The sequence below is a fragment of the Mauremys reevesii genome, linkage group 5 (assembly GCF_016161935.1).
Source record: "Mauremys reevesii isolate NIE-2019 linkage group 5, ASM1616193v1, whole genome shotgun sequence".
NCBI classification, from domain to species: domain Eukaryota; kingdom Metazoa; phylum Chordata; order Testudines; family Geoemydidae; genus Mauremys; species Mauremys reevesii.
Window position 1 is genome coordinate 133,647,952 of NC_052627.1, and position 16,218 is coordinate 133,664,169.

At 56.5% G+C, this 16,218-nt stretch overlaps 1 protein-coding gene across 1 annotated transcript in view; it reads right to left on the reverse strand.

Moving 5' to 3' along the window:
• Window positions 1–717: 717 nt before the first annotated feature.
• ADAM33 (ADAM metallopeptidase domain 33) overlaps window positions 718–16,218 on the reverse strand; it is an 86,004-nt gene continuing 70,503 nt past the window's right edge. Inside the window, exons 14-24 of the mRNA XM_039542060.1 lie at window positions 15,687–15,776; window positions 14,941–15,136; window positions 13,831–13,939; window positions 12,017–12,221; window positions 10,073–10,150; window positions 9,010–9,118; window positions 8,192–8,339; window positions 7,193–7,295; window positions 4,671–4,904; window positions 3,858–4,012; window positions 718–1,860 (exon numbers count right to left, since the gene is read on the reverse strand). Coding sequence (XP_039397994.1) covers window positions 1,809–1,860; window positions 3,858–4,012; window positions 4,671–4,904; window positions 7,193–7,295; window positions 8,192–8,339; window positions 9,010–9,118; window positions 10,073–10,150; window positions 12,017–12,221; window positions 13,831–13,939; window positions 14,941–15,136; window positions 15,687–15,776 — 1,479 coding nt within the window. The 3' untranslated portion in view covers window positions 718–1,808. The remainder of the gene's footprint in view (window positions 1,861–3,857; window positions 4,013–4,670; window positions 4,905–7,192; window positions 7,296–8,191; window positions 8,340–9,009; window positions 9,119–10,072; window positions 10,151–12,016; window positions 12,222–13,830; window positions 13,940–14,940; window positions 15,137–15,686; window positions 15,777–16,218) is intronic.

The following is a 16,218-nucleotide window of genomic DNA, read 5'->3' on the forward strand; positions in this document are numbered from 1 at the left end:
GGCTCTGGTCCCTAGCTCAGCCCTGCTCTCCTACAGGTTTCCACTCGTCAAGTGGGTTGTGGTGGATGATTGCCTGAATGTGAGCTCCCACGGTGATGCGGTGGCCACAAGGGTTAGTGCGATCCTTGGCTACACAAAGAGGAAAGTCTCAAATAGGAGCCGAAAGGTCATTTCACCTCTATCTGGCACTGGTGCGACTGCTGCTGGAACACTGCGACACTGGAGAGAGGTCAGAGAAGAGCCATGAGAATGATGAAAGGATTAGAAAACCTGCCTTATAGTGACAGACTGAAAGGGCTTAATCCATTTACCTTAACAAAGAGAAGGTTACGGGGTGACTTGATCAGTCTGTAATTACCTCTGGGGAACAGAAATCTGACAATGCAAAGGCTGGATGCTCCAGCTAGATAAATTCAGGCCAGAAATAAGGTGCAACAGCCAGGATATTTAATTACCGGAACAACTTACCAAGCGTTGGGGTGGAGTCTCCATCACTGGCAATCTTTAAATCAAATGGGATGTTTTTCTAAAGGAGAGGATCTAGTTCTCCGGCCTGTGATATACAGGAAGTCAGACGAGCTGATCACAGTGGGTCCCTTCTGGCCTAGGAATCTGTGAGCAGGTTGAGAAACGAGAGCCTTGACAACGGCACTTTGTGACTGAAGTGCCCAGGGGACGGCGGTGATTCAGATCAAGCAAAACGAAAGAACGCAAGGAGACTGGAGAAAGGCATTGTTCTCACTTCAGAGACACTGACGACGTCAGGTGTCATGTCATAGGAAAGTGACTCAGACATTAACCACATTGCAATACTTTACAGCACCTTCCATCTGAGGATTGTAAAGCCCTTGAGAGACATCAGTTTGTCAAACCTCACAACACCCCTGTGAGGTAGGTATTATTACCCCCATTTTACAGATGGGGAAACTGAGGCACAGAGCGGCGCAGTGAGTTGGCCAAGGCCACACAGTGAGTCAGTGGCAGAGTTGGGAATAGGTCTCCCCAGTCCCCTGCTCTCACCACTGGTCCACACTTCTTCCCCCTTTTCATAATAAAACATTAGCAGCTCAGAAAGCAATCACATGGCTTACACCATATGATGGGCACAAAGCATGTGGCTGGGGAACCCCCCCGCTCCCTGAAATAGCCGTGCAGCTGAAACCCCGTTGCCACACGTGCTGCACGAGAGAAGCGCTCCCAGCTGCCTCTTCTTCAGAGCAACTTATTCTGCTGGGTTCTCCACGATTGTCACGGAGGAGGCCAGGGAGGGTGACAACAAGGATCCTCCAGGGACACTCCAGTCAGACATCCCACTGCTAGGTGTCGCCGTTTGAGTCGGCAATTGCATGGTCCCCCGGGACGCGTGGATCGCCGGCGCCAGCTGCGGTAACAACGTCCAGCATTGGATTCTGATGGCGAGAGTGGTGTGCCATGGAGGAGAAGGTAGGTAGGTGCTGCCTTTGGGCTGGTCACCAGCCTCTTCCATCAGTGCTGGCGCTTAGGAGACCCAGATCTGCTCCTTCCCAGCCCAACAGGCATAGCTGGGAAGTAGCCAAGTCTGGGTGATTCCCCTGGCAGGCAGCTGATGCTTCACGGGGGTTAACCCTGCAAGCTGCCCACCCCACCGGTATAGCACCGTACCACCTTCCTCTCCCCAGCACCCTCCTCCTCTATGTGCAGAAACATTTTCCCTCGTATAAAAATAGTCCTTTGGTATCCGAAAGAGCCCCAGCGCCCGCAGTAGTGCAAATGAGAAGAACCAGTCCGGGGAGCACATGCGAGGATTCCTCTTGCTTTGTCCACGTTTGTCATTTCTTAAAGGGGAAGGAGGTGGACTGGACTTTGAACCCCGGCACAGGCCTAACAGAGAGAAGGAGAAAAACACCACTTTTGAGAGAGCGGAAACCAGCCGGCAATTGTGCAGCTCTCGGCATTGCAGGGGCTTCATAAACATCAAGCTCCAACTCCCGCCTGTGCAGAAAGACGGCTCGCGGCCCAGGCACCACCCAAATCCTGCTGGCGCCGGGGTCTGGCTTGTGCGTTGAGACTGTAACCCTTCAGGCCACCGCCTTGTGTTTGTGCAGCCCCTAGCAACATGGGGCCACGGTCCCGGCTGGCCCTGAGGCACTGCCATAAGAAACACGATTACCAACGAGACGCCAGCTCTCTGATATGGGCCCCGTGGCCTTGCCAGGAAGGGCAATATTACTGGGGTCCCATTTGACGTACCGCACGGGAACGAGGCCCTGAGTGACTAAGAGGATGTGTGCACTGCATTGTAAACCTGGGTCTGTGGGAGCCGGGCTTGCGGACTCAGTGTTTCCAAGCCCACACTTGAACGTCCACACCACATTGGAAACTTGGGCTTACAGTGGGTGGACCCAGGTCTCCCGGCCATGCTAGTGTGTCCACACTGCGCTGCATCTGCGCTGCACAACGACCAGGGCTTGGACCCAAGCCACAGCAGGACTCACCCCCCTAGCAGCGTCCTGGGACGTGGAGCCTTATCTCCCCGAGTCAGACTGATGTGTGTGTGGACAGAAGGGGGGCTTGGCTCAAACCTGTATCAGAGCCCAGGCTTAGGCCAGGTCTACGCTCAAAACTGATGTTGACCCAACCACATGGCTCAGGGGCATGAAAAACCCACACCCATGAGCGACACAATTAAGCCGACCTGACCCCTGCAGTATAGACAGCTCTGGGGCAATGATGGAAGAATTTTTCCGAGCGAGCTACTGGCTCCCGGCGGGGTGGATTACCTACGCCAACAAGAGACCCCTCCTCTCACTGCAGCGTTTCAAGTGCAGACATATCCGTAGCATGGAGTGCAGACATATGGAAAGTGATGTGCCCAAGGTCACAGAGGGAGTCTGTGGCAGAGCAGAGGACTGAACCTGCAGTTCCCGCTCCCCAATCTGGCCTGTTAACCACAAGGCCGTCCTTCCTGCTGGCAAGTCAAGCTCCTGCCACAGAGTGCCGCGTCTGCGGGATGGCTGGAAGGGGGAGGGCGTGGGCAGGGAGGAAAAGGAGAAACAGGCCGGTCACAGCCTGGCTCCCTTGTTACTGCTGCTGCAGCCGGCTTGCTGCACTCTGGGCACATGGCAGGGAACAGGCCCCAACCCTGCAGGGAAATCCTGCACGTGCCCCCCCGCTTCCCCAGCCCTCGGGTCTCTGGGCAGAGCCTGGCAGATTGCGGGCAGCTCGGGCTGAAGGAAGATGCCGTCTGACTGTACAGAAATTTCCCATGCCACAGCCCCTTTGCCCGGGCCTCTGAGCGCAGCCCCTTCCCTGCCAGGGGCCTCTCAGTCAGCGAGAACTCGCTCCCCCATGCCCCACGGTGCCCCTCCAGCCGCACAGAGCATTTACTGCCCCCGCATAGTGCTTCCTCAAGCCATCCAGCTCCCTCCCCAAGACTGCCCCCCGGGCCATTCCCCTGGCCCCTGCTCAGCCCCCGCCCCACCAGCAAACCGACCGTCCCCTCGGGCCCTCCATCAGGCTCTCGTTGCCCAGACTTCCCCCATCACCACCTGGGCCAGTCACTGGCACCCCTCAGCCCGGGAGACTCTCTGACTTGGGCCCTCTCAAGCTCCACGGACCATTTGCCTGGGCCCAGGAGGTGCCGGCCGCCGGCTCACTCTTGTTACACACTTGTTGGAGCTCAGTGCTTTACAGGCTGCCTGCAGCTCCTCTGTTACTGCCGTAGCAAGGGAATGGGGCATGTCTGCCGCACTGGGACCCTGCTCTCTACAGCTGCGGGGCCGGGGGGGCCTCAGCCCCAGCGCGCTGAACCACGGGATCCTGCCAGGACGCAGCCGGGCGAGGGGGCAGCCAAGCTTCAAGCTTTACTCTGGACTTACTTGGTTAGGTACCTGGCAGAGCTGGCCCCTGCCGCCTTGAAGTTGGTGGGAGGGACCGTGACCAGCAGGGTCCGTCCCGGTGCCGAGGGAGGTGTTTTGGCCAGGAGAGGGCTCCCAGGCAGAGGCCGGCGAGGGGGTCCGTGCTTTGGGATGATCTAGAGGAGACCACGGTACAAGCAGGTGTCACAATCCAGCTGATCCTCTGTCCCAGGAACAGTCCCCAGCTGCCCACAACACGGCCTCTCCCAGGACAGAGCTGGGGACTAGACATGGGGTATTGGTGTAGAGGTTGTGGCCCAGGGTACCCAGGCCAACTTCGAAGCCTCTTGCTGCTGTATGTGGCTAGCTCTGCCCACCACTGCCACACAGCCACCTCTTTGCGGGGGGACCCAGCAGCTGCTTAACTCGGCACCGCGCCTCATTGGAAAGAGCCACGGAGGCAGAAATCCCTTCTCGAGGCAGCTAGGGGTGGAGGCCCTGGGGCAGAGTCCTGTTCGGTGGACAAACAGGCCGTCAGCATGACAGCCTCTGGGGCTGTCAGCCACCAGCCCCGAGTGCACAAGGCGGGGTCTGAACCCAGGCCCTTGGGATCTAAAAGCATGAGCCTCTACCGCTGGAGCTAGTGTCAGCTCAGCGGCAATGCCTGGCCTCACCCCTAGAGGGGGACAAAGACACCCAGCGGTAGCCTGGGTCCTAGCAGCATTGAATGGGTCCTGGCTGAGTGAGGTGGGAAAGGACACCTCAGCGTACTCCAACAGGGACCGACACAGCAACCAAACCCTTGTGCGTTCGGGAGCGACCAGGGAAACTCACCACAGGGGTCCTCACGGGGGTGCTGGGAAGAGGCTTCTTTGGAGGCAGCAGCTTGGGTTGGGAGCTGAACGCTTTGGCCAGAACGACGGGGGATTTGCCGCCAGGAGGCGGCGGCCTGGACGGCTTGAGGTCTCGGTGGGGCGGAGCAGCTGGGCTGGGAGCTGGGCGAAGGGGGTGGACAATGCTGACAGGCTGGGAACCATTCGGCTTGAGAGGGAAGATGCCCCTGGCTGCCTGCAAGGCCGGAAGAACAAACAAATGGAGTCAAACCTAAAGCCCTGGTCCCTGGTCACTACCCTCAGCAGGCACCCAGCAGTTCAGTGCCTACGTGTTCCTCTGCTCCTGTGTGGGTCGGTGCTCAACTGATCCCGCCTCTTCTCCTTGCCTTCTCCCTCACGTGACTGAAGGCCACGCTCAACCTTTGCAAGCGGAGTGGGAACATAACGCCATGGGACTGTCGCCCCGGGAGAGGAACTAGGAATGGGGACTACCTTGGAAGTATCCAGCCCAGATTTTCCAACAGCCCCAGTGCATTCTGGGACAGGACAGGAGCAATGTTCCCTCTAATTTTTTCCATCCATGTGCGGAATAAATGTTATGTGCACCGAGGTCTGTGCAGATGTGCGCCACCAAGAGAAACAAAAAACTTTAGATACAATATATATTTTAAAAAGTTACCATAGGGAGAATTACTCCAGCCAGGACGGGTTAGGCATTCTAGAACTCACTACTCAACGAATTAAATTTAAGTGTAAGAGAAATAAAAATTATGAAATGCATAGACCAGTCAAAACACTAAAGTAACACACCTTGAGAGAATGAGAAAGAATATTTGTGCATTGCAGGAAGTACCAAAAAGTACCACCACCACCACCACAAGTATGTGTTGAGTGTGAAAGAGACAGTGTGTGTGTGAGTGTGAGAGTGTGTGTGAGTGTGAGAGAGAGACCCAGAGACAGTGTGTGTGTGTGTGTACGTGGGGGGCTGCTGGGGAAGTTTCTGAGAGACGCCCTGTGTTGTCTCTTTAAGGCACTCACTGAAAGCTCTCCTGCTCTGTCCTGAGCCCTGTCTCCCCTGTCAGAGATGGGGTACATGGGCGGAGCGGGGGAGAGAGAGACAGACTGTGTGATGATCTGGCTGATGGGCAAGGCTCAGAGACTGTGCACTGTCTCTTTAAGAAAGGCACACTCACTCACCCACCATAGTTCAGACCTCAGACCGCAGCAGCTCCAAGTCCTGAGCCAGGCTGTCCCCTCTCCTGCTCTGCAGAGATGGGGTACGGGGGTGGGAGGAGGGGGACACCCTGACATCAGCATCTCTCCCCCACACCCCCACACTTGGCCCAGCCAGGAGGAAGGTCCCGGGAGCAGCTGCAGGAGCAACACAGCTGCAAAGCAGTGGGAGGAGGGGACCTGAACACAGGCTGCCAGATGTGTGCGCTCTGCTAATCAGCTGCGTGGCACCTGAATCGCTCCTGGGCGGCCGCCCAGCTGCGCAGCTTAGAGGGCACACAGGACAGGAGAGTTGCAGGCTCCAGCACCCGTCCAGCCAGAGTGAACACGCTCACTAAACCCAAAGCGTCCTTCCACCGTGCCAGCGCTGGAACAGAACGACAAGCAGTAAAGCTGCCCACAGTCGCCGAGATTCAGCGTAAATGCCTGGCTTTTAGCCATTAAAGGAGAGTCATTTGCAACCTCTGATAAGCGGCACCTTTGGGATGTTGTTATAACCTGCCACAACTGCCCACCCCCCACCTTTGCCAGGTTGTCCCGGAGAAGATGGGACTTGGGGGAATGGTTCAAAAAGTGACCCACTGTTCAAAGGGCAGCGGTGAAAAGCAAATCAGGAGGAAGAGGCCTTGGTGGGAAAAGGAGCCACGTGATCGAACTACAAGGGTCTTGTCATTATTTATGAGAGCGTAACAAGTTTTAGCTGGGTTATGAGCGGCTGGAAGCCTTCACTGAATGTAATAGTCAGTCAAGCACCAGCCAAGTTGCAGATTCTTGGCCCACTTCTGGTCTGTGTTACGCTGCTTTCTTTCTCAAAGCTCTGCTCTAGGAGTTATGGTGGGGCAGTTCCCCAGCCTGCGTTACACAGGAGGCCAGACTAGATGATCACAACGGTCCCTTCTGGCCTGGAGTCTGTGGTGTAAATCTGGAGTGACTCCTGGCTTCGGTGGGGTTATTCTGGATTTACAGCAGTGAAATGCAGAGCAGAATCTGGCCCTTCGGCCATGATGCTAATGAAATAAACCATGGCCACATACACCCAGCCACGGAAGTTGTCAGCGGGTGCGGGACCCAGGACCTCCAGTACCAATAAAACCGCAAGCCCTGCCTACTTGAGCTCCAGGAATCACATTGCTAGCGTCTGCCGGGTAGCAGATTTGGAGGCGTTGGAGTCAGCTGCTAGAGAGAGATGTGAGCACACACACACACGCGAAGCTGGAGCACCACTCTAGGCAGAGGAGACGTAAACTTGGAGTAAATCAGTCATGCAAAGATCTGAGGCCCCCCACTTACTTTGTTAGTGCTGTTGGCAGCTTTACGAGAGGAGGAAACATCCTGCAAGGTGAAAGCTGCGTTTGAATGGCCCCCGTTTCCCTTCTGATGGATGGCTCCGTTCCTGCCCCCAATCAAAAACAGAAAACACAGCACAGAAAGAGAGTCAAATCCTTTGCAATTGCTGCCCTCACCGGTGTTGGCTGTCAGACCCCGGAACGGACACGTGAACCAGAAGGGGAAGCGAGTATGGTTACATGGCTACTTTTAATACCCGAGGGAAGGTAGCATTTTCACTGAGGCATATTCTGAATGTGCCCGGGATGTAAATCGACAGATGGGGCTGTTTTCCTTTGCTGTTAACTGGTTTTTTTAATATTTGAGTGGGGCTCAGAGAGGAGGAGGATGGGGACCAAACAGAACACATGAAATGCTGAACCAATCTGGTTTGACACAGAATTGTCCAGGGGACTTTTGCAGTCCCCTAGAAACAGAAGATGACACCTGGATGGAGATAGCCAGTGTTTGTGTAGGGTGCACCTGAGTCTAATGGATCATTCCTGCCCAGTGCTTTGGAGGGAGATGCAAACTCCAATTCAGCCAGGGGAAAATCCCTTCCCAGCCTCAAATCTGGCTATCAGTTTAACCCCATGCATGCAAGCAAGAATCACACTCTGATCTACTGCAAGTAACTCCCCCAAAGTGACTATGTGAAACTGGCATTAGATCAGATCAGAAGTAGACCCAGATTTTGAGGCGTTGCAGGTGACTGTCAATGGGATTTTGGCTCCTAAGTGTCTAAATACCTCCTAACAATTAGATTTAGGCTCCTAAATCAGTTAAGCATTGCAACGCTGAGCGCCACAGTGCCTAAATGCCTTTAACAATCTGGGCCCTATGCGCTATACCGCTAGCCCCACCCATTCTCTCCCCCAGTGAGTCAAGGCGTAGAATCAAATCATTGTGGGTGCCGCTGGGTCCTCAAGGGGGAGACGGTCTCTGGCTCCATCAGTCGCTCACCTGCCCGTCTCCTGGCTCTTCCTCGTGCTCTTTATCCATTTGCTCAGGAGCGAGTTCTTCCGTCTGTAGCACCAGTAGATCCCCAAAGCTGTGGCGGGGAGGATCAGCAGGAAGATGACCAGCAGGGCTATCAAGATGGCTTCATGGTCTGGGGAGACGGGGGAAGTGGAGAGATGAGGAGGGGGCTCGAAGTTGCATCAGCCCCTTACACTGGGGGTGGAAAACACCCGCTCCCATTTGACAGGCAGGCCTCAGAGCAGTTCGGCTCCACAGCGTGGCTGCGTAGAAACACCGCGATCTGTGTCTATCCCCTTCCATTGACTGCGCCTCGTAGGGGCTCGCCGCAAACCAGTACAGAGCCACCTTCTCTGACCGCCAGCGCCACAAACCCAGACCCCGATACCTTTGCTGTGGGCCTAACCTGCACGCGCAAAACGGCATGCCCAATGTATGCCCCCCTCCCACCTCCGGGACAAGCTGGAGCTGCAGGCACCTCTCTGCAAACAGCCTGTGGCACCCACCCAGCCACCGGGGACCCGAGAAGAGGCAGCTGTGGGGTAGCATTGCCAACAGCTTTCCCTGTGTATGGGGAGGTCAGCTGGAGATGCCGAATGAACCTCCCCACTTGGGTGCTGTCCCATCAGCTGCTTCCTCTCTCCGCCTCGCCGTCCTTGTGGCACAAGAGAGCAGCTCCATGCTTCCTTCACTCCCACCGCCCACCCCAGGGAGTGGCCCGGCTTTGAGCTGAGGGGTGTGTGTGGGAGCTCTGGGGCCACCTCCCCACCCCCCTCCACCTCGGGCCTGACATCGGAACTCACTGTCGTGCTGCACGGGGCCGCTGTCCACGCTCCCCCCCAGGCCCGGCTTCTCGCAGTACGGGGGGGCCCATCCGGCACTGCAGTGGCAGTTCTTGTTGCTGTTACAAACCTACAGGTGCGGGGAGGGGGTCAGGGCCAGGGCAGAGGAATGGTCAACAGCAGACTGGTAGGAGGACGAAGCACAAGGAGATGAAAAGCCGGTGACGAGCTCCCACAGGCAACCAACACCAGAGGGGGCGTAGCTATGGTTAGCTTCAGCCGTCCCAGGCTCCAGCTCCCCAGGAGAGCGGCAGAGCAGAACTGGAAGAGCTCTGGACCATCCGTCTAGGTGCCCACGGTTCTGGGCAGGCCAGTCTGTAATCACGGGATCAAACCAAGGTCCTCGTTGGCTGTCCCTTTCCCCCTCCCAGCAGGGTGACGTGCTCGAGCCGTCTAGCGGCCCACCCGGGCATCTGCAGGTCCAGTTCCGTGGACTTCAGTGAGGCAATGCTCTGATGTCGCATCACTAATCCAACTGTGCTCCGGAAGCCCTTTTCTCCACCCAGGGGATTTTCGCCTGCAGAACTTTGCACTCCACCCAAACCGCTCCAAGTTCACTCACCCTCATCACACTCATCAAGGAGCCCGTGGGGGCCCTGCTGGGAAGATACTGGCTTACGATGCCAGAAGCTCTGGATTCATATCACAGGGAACCCTGCCTGCGGAGACCAAATCTTCATCCCCTTTAAACTTTTCATCAGAATGGCTCCTTCTGGCCTATGAATCTTCCTCGTGCTCGAAGGCCTCAGCTGGGCTTTTGAGCTTGGCTGGGCGCTAAGCTAAGACAGGCATCTGAACCACGCTCTGACCACTCCCAAACTGAGGCAAAGTTCAGCTCTAGAACCCAGGTCCTCCAACCTGCCCTCCTCGAACTCGGCCCCAGACTCAAACAGACCAAATCAGCCCCTTCTCTACTGGACCTGGATGCAAAGGGCAGGTGGCCACTTGGCTGTGAGACGCTCACCTAACTGGAAAACCTGAGCCAAACTCAGGACTCAACCAAAGCTCTGGGACGGTTACTCACCCCGTGGCCATGGCACTGGGAAATGCACTTCTCCAGCTCAAAGAAGGAAGCGTTCTGGCACCTGCGATCCTTGCAGACCTGAGTGAAATGAGCGAAGGGGGAGTTAGTGGGGAAGGACCTAGGAGTTCAGATAGGAAAATGTGACCTTGCACTCCTCAGCTAGGACCATGGGGACCTAGACAACTTGGGAGATGGAGCCTCCACCCTCAGCCACTCCGCAGTTGTTAACGTGCAAACCCCAATAATTCTCACTCTTCAGACTCGATTAGTGAATCCAGTCCATTTCGCACTGCCTTCTCCCTTCGCCACAAGCGCCGGCTGGGTCCCCAGAGCATCCCCCAAGAGTTCAGCCGGGACGATATTCCCAGCATGCCAGCGGCAAGGAGCCACTGCTCCACTTTGGAAACTCATTCCTAGTCTGACCTGGCTGACTTCCTTTGTCAAGCGTCTGGAGATGCAGGGTGAGCAGTGCTGCACAAGGGCAAGTGATCGTGCACTGTTGGGGTCAGGAGCCGCCCCAGCATGGAGACTCTCCTCAGCTTGGCTCCGTCCCACCTGGAGGTGCCCTCAAGACTTCTGCCCCTTCCGCAAACCTGATGCTTAATAACGTCATACACCCTGTTAGTGCATCATCCCTTCGCCGCCTGTATCCTGGCTCTGTTGCTCTTAACCCTTCCTCTCAGGCCAGCCCTTTGGCTCTCCCAATCTTCCTTTTGCTATGGAGCTTTCTGACGAGGACCATGGCTTCTGCCATGTCTGGTTGCCTGCTCCCCGCACACACAGATGTCGTGGTCCTGCCGTGATGTTCTGAGCTGACTTCAGCACTGGAGGGACGGGATCACATTGACTGCCCAGAGACTGGACCCCTCTCTGTTTTGGGCCCCCCACCAGCCTTGATCTCTCCCATCCCCGGGCCTGCACCCTGACCTGCAGGGACCATCTCTCTGGGTCTGGAGGGAGCACAGCCCCTCAGCCCGGCCAGTCCTGCCTGCCAAGCAGGAGGCTAACTCATGCCCTCTGTGGCAGCGGGGGCACCGAATCTCTGAAGCCCATACTCAGGCCAATTCCCTTCAGCTGCAGTGGCGAAGGAAGTCAGGAGCCCCTCTGTTCTTGCATTGTCCTGCCCAAGGCTCTGCTGGGTGACTCTGCATGAACCAAAGGCCACAGCATCCTCTGACCATTTGGTGGGGGTGTACGGGGAGACTTTGGCAAACCAGTAAAGTGGCTGAAACCACTATGGCTTATTGTTAAAGACAGCCTAGTCAGCAAGCTGTTAAAAGCAAGACTCAGCTTGACCAAGGCAGGAGGGGAGGGGGGTTTAGGGTGTCACCGAAAGGGCAGCTTGACCCCACGTCCTCCCTGATGAGAATTGGGTTAAAATTGCTGATACATGCGTTTTCAAAGAGTAGGATATGCCCCAGGAATGTCTATTGAGGTCTCAAGGCTGCAAGCTCTGGAAAGACCCACACCTGGTTAATCAATAATCAGAAGGAACCTCTTGCTCGATCATTAAAACTGCTCACTTAACAAGGTTTCTTTAAGGGACATGTCATTCTATTACTAATGTATAAATAAGGGGAAAAAAGCTTGAGACAGGTGGGACTCGTTTCGGGACTGGCCTCTCCCTCTGCATGCATCTTGTGTTCCCCAGTGGCAGACGGGTTGCCGCTGTATCACTCGAAAGCCACACTCAGCTTTGGTAATTAGCAAACGTTGTGGGTGTTTTACTAACTTGTTGCAGACGTGTGTAAGTGCTTGAGACTAAGTAAAGTTTAGCTTTAAGTGAAAGCACTCGTGTTGTCCTGTTTGTGCCAGCCATCTAATCGGTCGGACGGCCGTGTCTCCCCTGATTTATTTCCTGACACCTCCTCGCACAGAGTAAAAGTTACCAAGAGCTTTGGATTGAAAGAACCCCGGGTAACGGGGAGGGGAGGTGGCACTTACCATCCCATCCCCGCACTTGGTCCCTGTCATCACCAGGCCGGGGTCCGACAGGTCCCCCTCATCATCCTTGGTGGCGTACATGAAGGTGCCTCTGCATTTCACCTCCCGCCCGTTAAAGCGGATGGTGGTGTCCATGGAGACAGTGTTGGTTCCCTTGGGCTTCCTGGCTGAGCTCTGGCACTGGATCTTGCCGCACTTGGCATCTCTAGGAAGAGAGACACCGAGGTTACCAAATGGGCCCTCGCTTATTGAGCTGAACTCGTCGAGTTATTGGCTCCCCCACGGTATCGGAGAGGATCAGGACGTGCTGTAGGAGGAGTTTAACAAAGCAAGGGATTCTGGGTAATTCACGAGTTGTCTGCTTAAGCACCTGGCATCTGTTGTGTCACATGACACCGCCTGCTAGGCCCGGGCCCCTGATTCCAGAGAAGTCGACTGCCCATTCCCCAGAAACGCTCAGGCCCCAGAGCTATTTCATTTGGACCCATCTCCCTGCAGTGTTGAGAGACCCCTCACTTGCCTAAGTGCCACCTCTGGCATCTGTCTGCCAGGGATGAGTCAACCAGCCATGCCAGGGAGCCGAGGGGATGGACCACAAACGATTCTCTCTCTACACCAGACACTGCCCTGGGGAGGCAGGAAAGTCTTCGTGAAGAGGGTGCATGCTACCAATGGATCAATGCAGAACAGTTCTTCTCCAATCACCCATTTCATGCTCTGATACTGTCACTGGCCTCTTGCCCACTGACCGGCAGGCACGGGAGGATGACAAACCTACAGCTGCTAAATCACAGAATCGTAGGACTGGAAGGGACCTCAAGAGGTCATCTAGTCCAGTCCCCTACACTCAAGGCAAGACTAATTATCTAGACCATCCCTGACAGGTGTTTGTCTAACCTGCTCTTAACCATCCCCAATGACGGAGATTTCACAACCTCCCTAGGCAATTTATTCCAGTGCTTAATCACCCTGACAGTTAGGAAGTTTTTCCTAATGTCCAACCTAAACCTCCCTTGCTGCAATTTAAGCCCATTGCTTCTTGTCCTAGCCTCAGAGGTTAAGAAGAACAATTTTTCTCCCTCCTCGTAACAACCTTTTATGTACTTGAAAACTGTTATGTCCCTTCCCAGTCTTCTCTTCTCCAGACTATACGAACCCGATTTTTTCAATCTTCCCTCGTAGGTCATGTTTTCTAGACCTTTAATCATTTTTGTTTCTCTTCTCTGGACTTTCTCCAATTTGTCCACATCTTTCCTGAAATGTGGCGCCCAGAACTGGACACAATACTCCAGTTGAGCACGGAATAAAGCAGAAGAATTACTTCTCGTGTCTTGCTTACAATACTCCTGCTAATACATCCCAGAATGACGTTTCCTTTTTTTGCCACAGCGTTACACTGTTCTCATATATAGCTTGTGATCCACTCTGACCCCCAGACCCCTTTCCGCAGTGCTCCTTCCTAGGCAGTCATTGCCCATTTTGTATGTGTGCAACTGATTGTTCCTTCCTAAGTGGAAATCAGACACTGTGCTACCTGTTAGGAGGAGGAATGGAGCCTGGCCTTCAGGAGGGAGGGAAGGAGAAACCACATTCTGGCTAAGAGAAGCCCAGACACCGACGCTGCTGGTGTGAGGATCGAACTCAGGCTCTTTGCACTGGGAGCACATGGGGCCTCCCCCTGAGCTGCCGGGGATCTCCAGGAACTAGGAGTGAGCAGCAGGCTGTTACCACAGGAGCCAGCTGCTAGGGGGAGCCGTGATCACACTCACTAAGCTGGTGTGTTACACATGTGGGTGTGAATCCCCAGCACCCACCTCCGGTCACATTTCACGTAATGCCCCTGGCTGTCCTTGCCGCAGTTCCCATACGTGTCGCCGGCCGTGTTGACATCTTGGAAACAGGCATCGGGAGCCGGCCAGGCACCTGTAGGGGAGAAGAATCAAGGTGGCCTGAGCAATCCTGCGTGCAGATCCCGCGCCGTGGGGATGGCGGGGGTGCAAAGCCAGAGCGAGGGTGGGAGGCTCAGAGGCTGGAGCTGTGTGGAGCAGCCTCTGGAGGTTCAGCTGCTCACCCAGACCCTTGGGTTTGCAATGCGGGGCTGGAAATGCCCGGGGGGGCAGGCTCTCCCCAGAGACGCTTGCAGCTCCAGCGTCAGGCAGCGATTGCACCCTGGCTGCACAGAGGCAGCATGGAGACTCGGGGGGGGGGGGGAGGCAGGGAGGGGAGGAGGATCCGCTTTTGCTCTGCGGCTTCGCAGTCTCCAGGGCCATTTCCCCTGCTGCACTGCCAGACTTACCCTTGCCGCAGTACACAGCCCAGCCCAGTAGGTGGCACTAACAACACACTAACGGGAAGATTCTCCATCCCTATGGGAAACCGAGACAGGCCAAGAGCCAAGTCTCACACCTGCTAATCTGCAGCCAGGCTCCCCCCAAGGCTCCCTGCTCCGCCCATACCTGAATGACCAGGGTGCACTGGCTGCGTGTCTGCACGGGTGTGCGGAGCCGGCGTGCATGGGCAGCGGGCGTGTGCATGCAGTGTGCACCTGGTGTGCGTATGCAGCGTGCACTGGGATGGAAGGGTGCGTGTCCCACGGAGGTGTAACGCAACACGCAGGTGTCCTGTGTGCAGTGGGTCTTGCCTGGGGGTGCCGTGTGCGCACGGAGGACTGGCGAAAGTGGGTGGGGGATACAGCAGAGCTGCCCTGGGAAGCAGCAGCCCCAGCCTGGAAACATGCCGCCCCTGGGGTCTGAACATCGCAGGCTCGTCCCGACTGCAGGGGAACATCGTCGGACGCACCGGCTGGGCCAAAGGCTGGGCAAATTCAGAGCCGTTCGGTGTGTCCCACCCCCCCTGCCAAAGCCAGGTGCGAGCCCTGTACGCAGAGCGAGAGCGCGGAATGCAGGGGAGAGAGCCGGGCTCACCTGGGCCCCAGAGCTGCACGCACTGCTGGTGATGAGTCAGGCACATGCCGTTGCTGCAGTACGCCTCGCCGCCGGCGCAGGCCGAGCCGTCCAGCAGGTACACGTTGCCAGGGCAGTAGGGCGAGGCCCCCGTGCAGTATTCAGGGAGGTCGCAGGATCCAGCCGGCTCCCTGCACATGGTCCCAGCTGTCTTCAGCTGCCGGAGCCAGAGGAGAAGAGAGACGTTTGCACCTTGGTCCCATCAGCCACAAAAAGCCCTTTAGCTGTGCCCCTCTGGTAGCCACACCTGTTAGCCTGGTCCCCACCGGCACCCCTGAGGCCCCCAGTGCAGTGGGTTGGAGGCTGACTGGCCGCTGGATTGGCCACTCCGTCAGCACTGGGATTGGCTCTGCTCCCTGCTGATCCTCCCGCCTGGGGCCCAAACGCTGCTCCTCACAGCCAGCGAGGACAGGAAATCCAGGCCTCCTGACTCCCAGCCCCATGCGGTAGCCACAGGAGCAGCCAGCAGGGATTCCCGAGGGCTAATGGGCGTCGTGGTAGCCAGGGGGACTGAACCCGAGTCCTCCAGAGCCAGCACAAGGGCAGGTTGAGCTAGAGGATTAAGCTGGGATCCGCAGCCCCCTGCTGAGGATCAGGCCCAGCGGGGTCACGGCACACCCGACAGTGGGCTCCCTTCCTCAAACCCGATTCTACACAGAGCCATCTGCTGCCACCTCCCTCCCCAGCCCCCGGCCCGGCGAGGTTACCTGGCAGCTCTGACAGCAGTCCCCGTGAGCGCACTGGGCTCCGGCCTTCAGCGTGCAGTTGTGTGCGTTGCAGCAGGGGTTGGTGCACTCCTGTATGGGGAGAGCCAGCCACAGGGGTCAGCTGGCTACTTGGCTTCTCTCAAGCTGCCCCTGGTCATCCCCTTCCCACCCCCTCACCTTGCTCAGGGCTGGCTTCTGAGGACCCTCCCCAAGACAGCTCTTCAGCCCGCCTTCGGGGTTGAAGCACTTCACCAAGGTTGGTATCATTACCCCTATTTTGCAGATGGGGAAACTGAGGCACAAGGTCGGGTGCAACTTGCCCTCCCAAGCGAGTGGCAGGACCCCTGGGCTAACAGCCTTTGGCCTGACCCTCGCCCCGGTTCACACCGATTTCTCACTGATGACACACCATAGGGTTGCGCCCAGAGGCCCCGTTAAGATCAGGGCCCCGCTGTGCGAGGTGCGGCACAAACACACTGCAAGCGCTCAGAGTCAGGGGGTCTGATCTGAAGCTCACTGAATTGAACCGAAT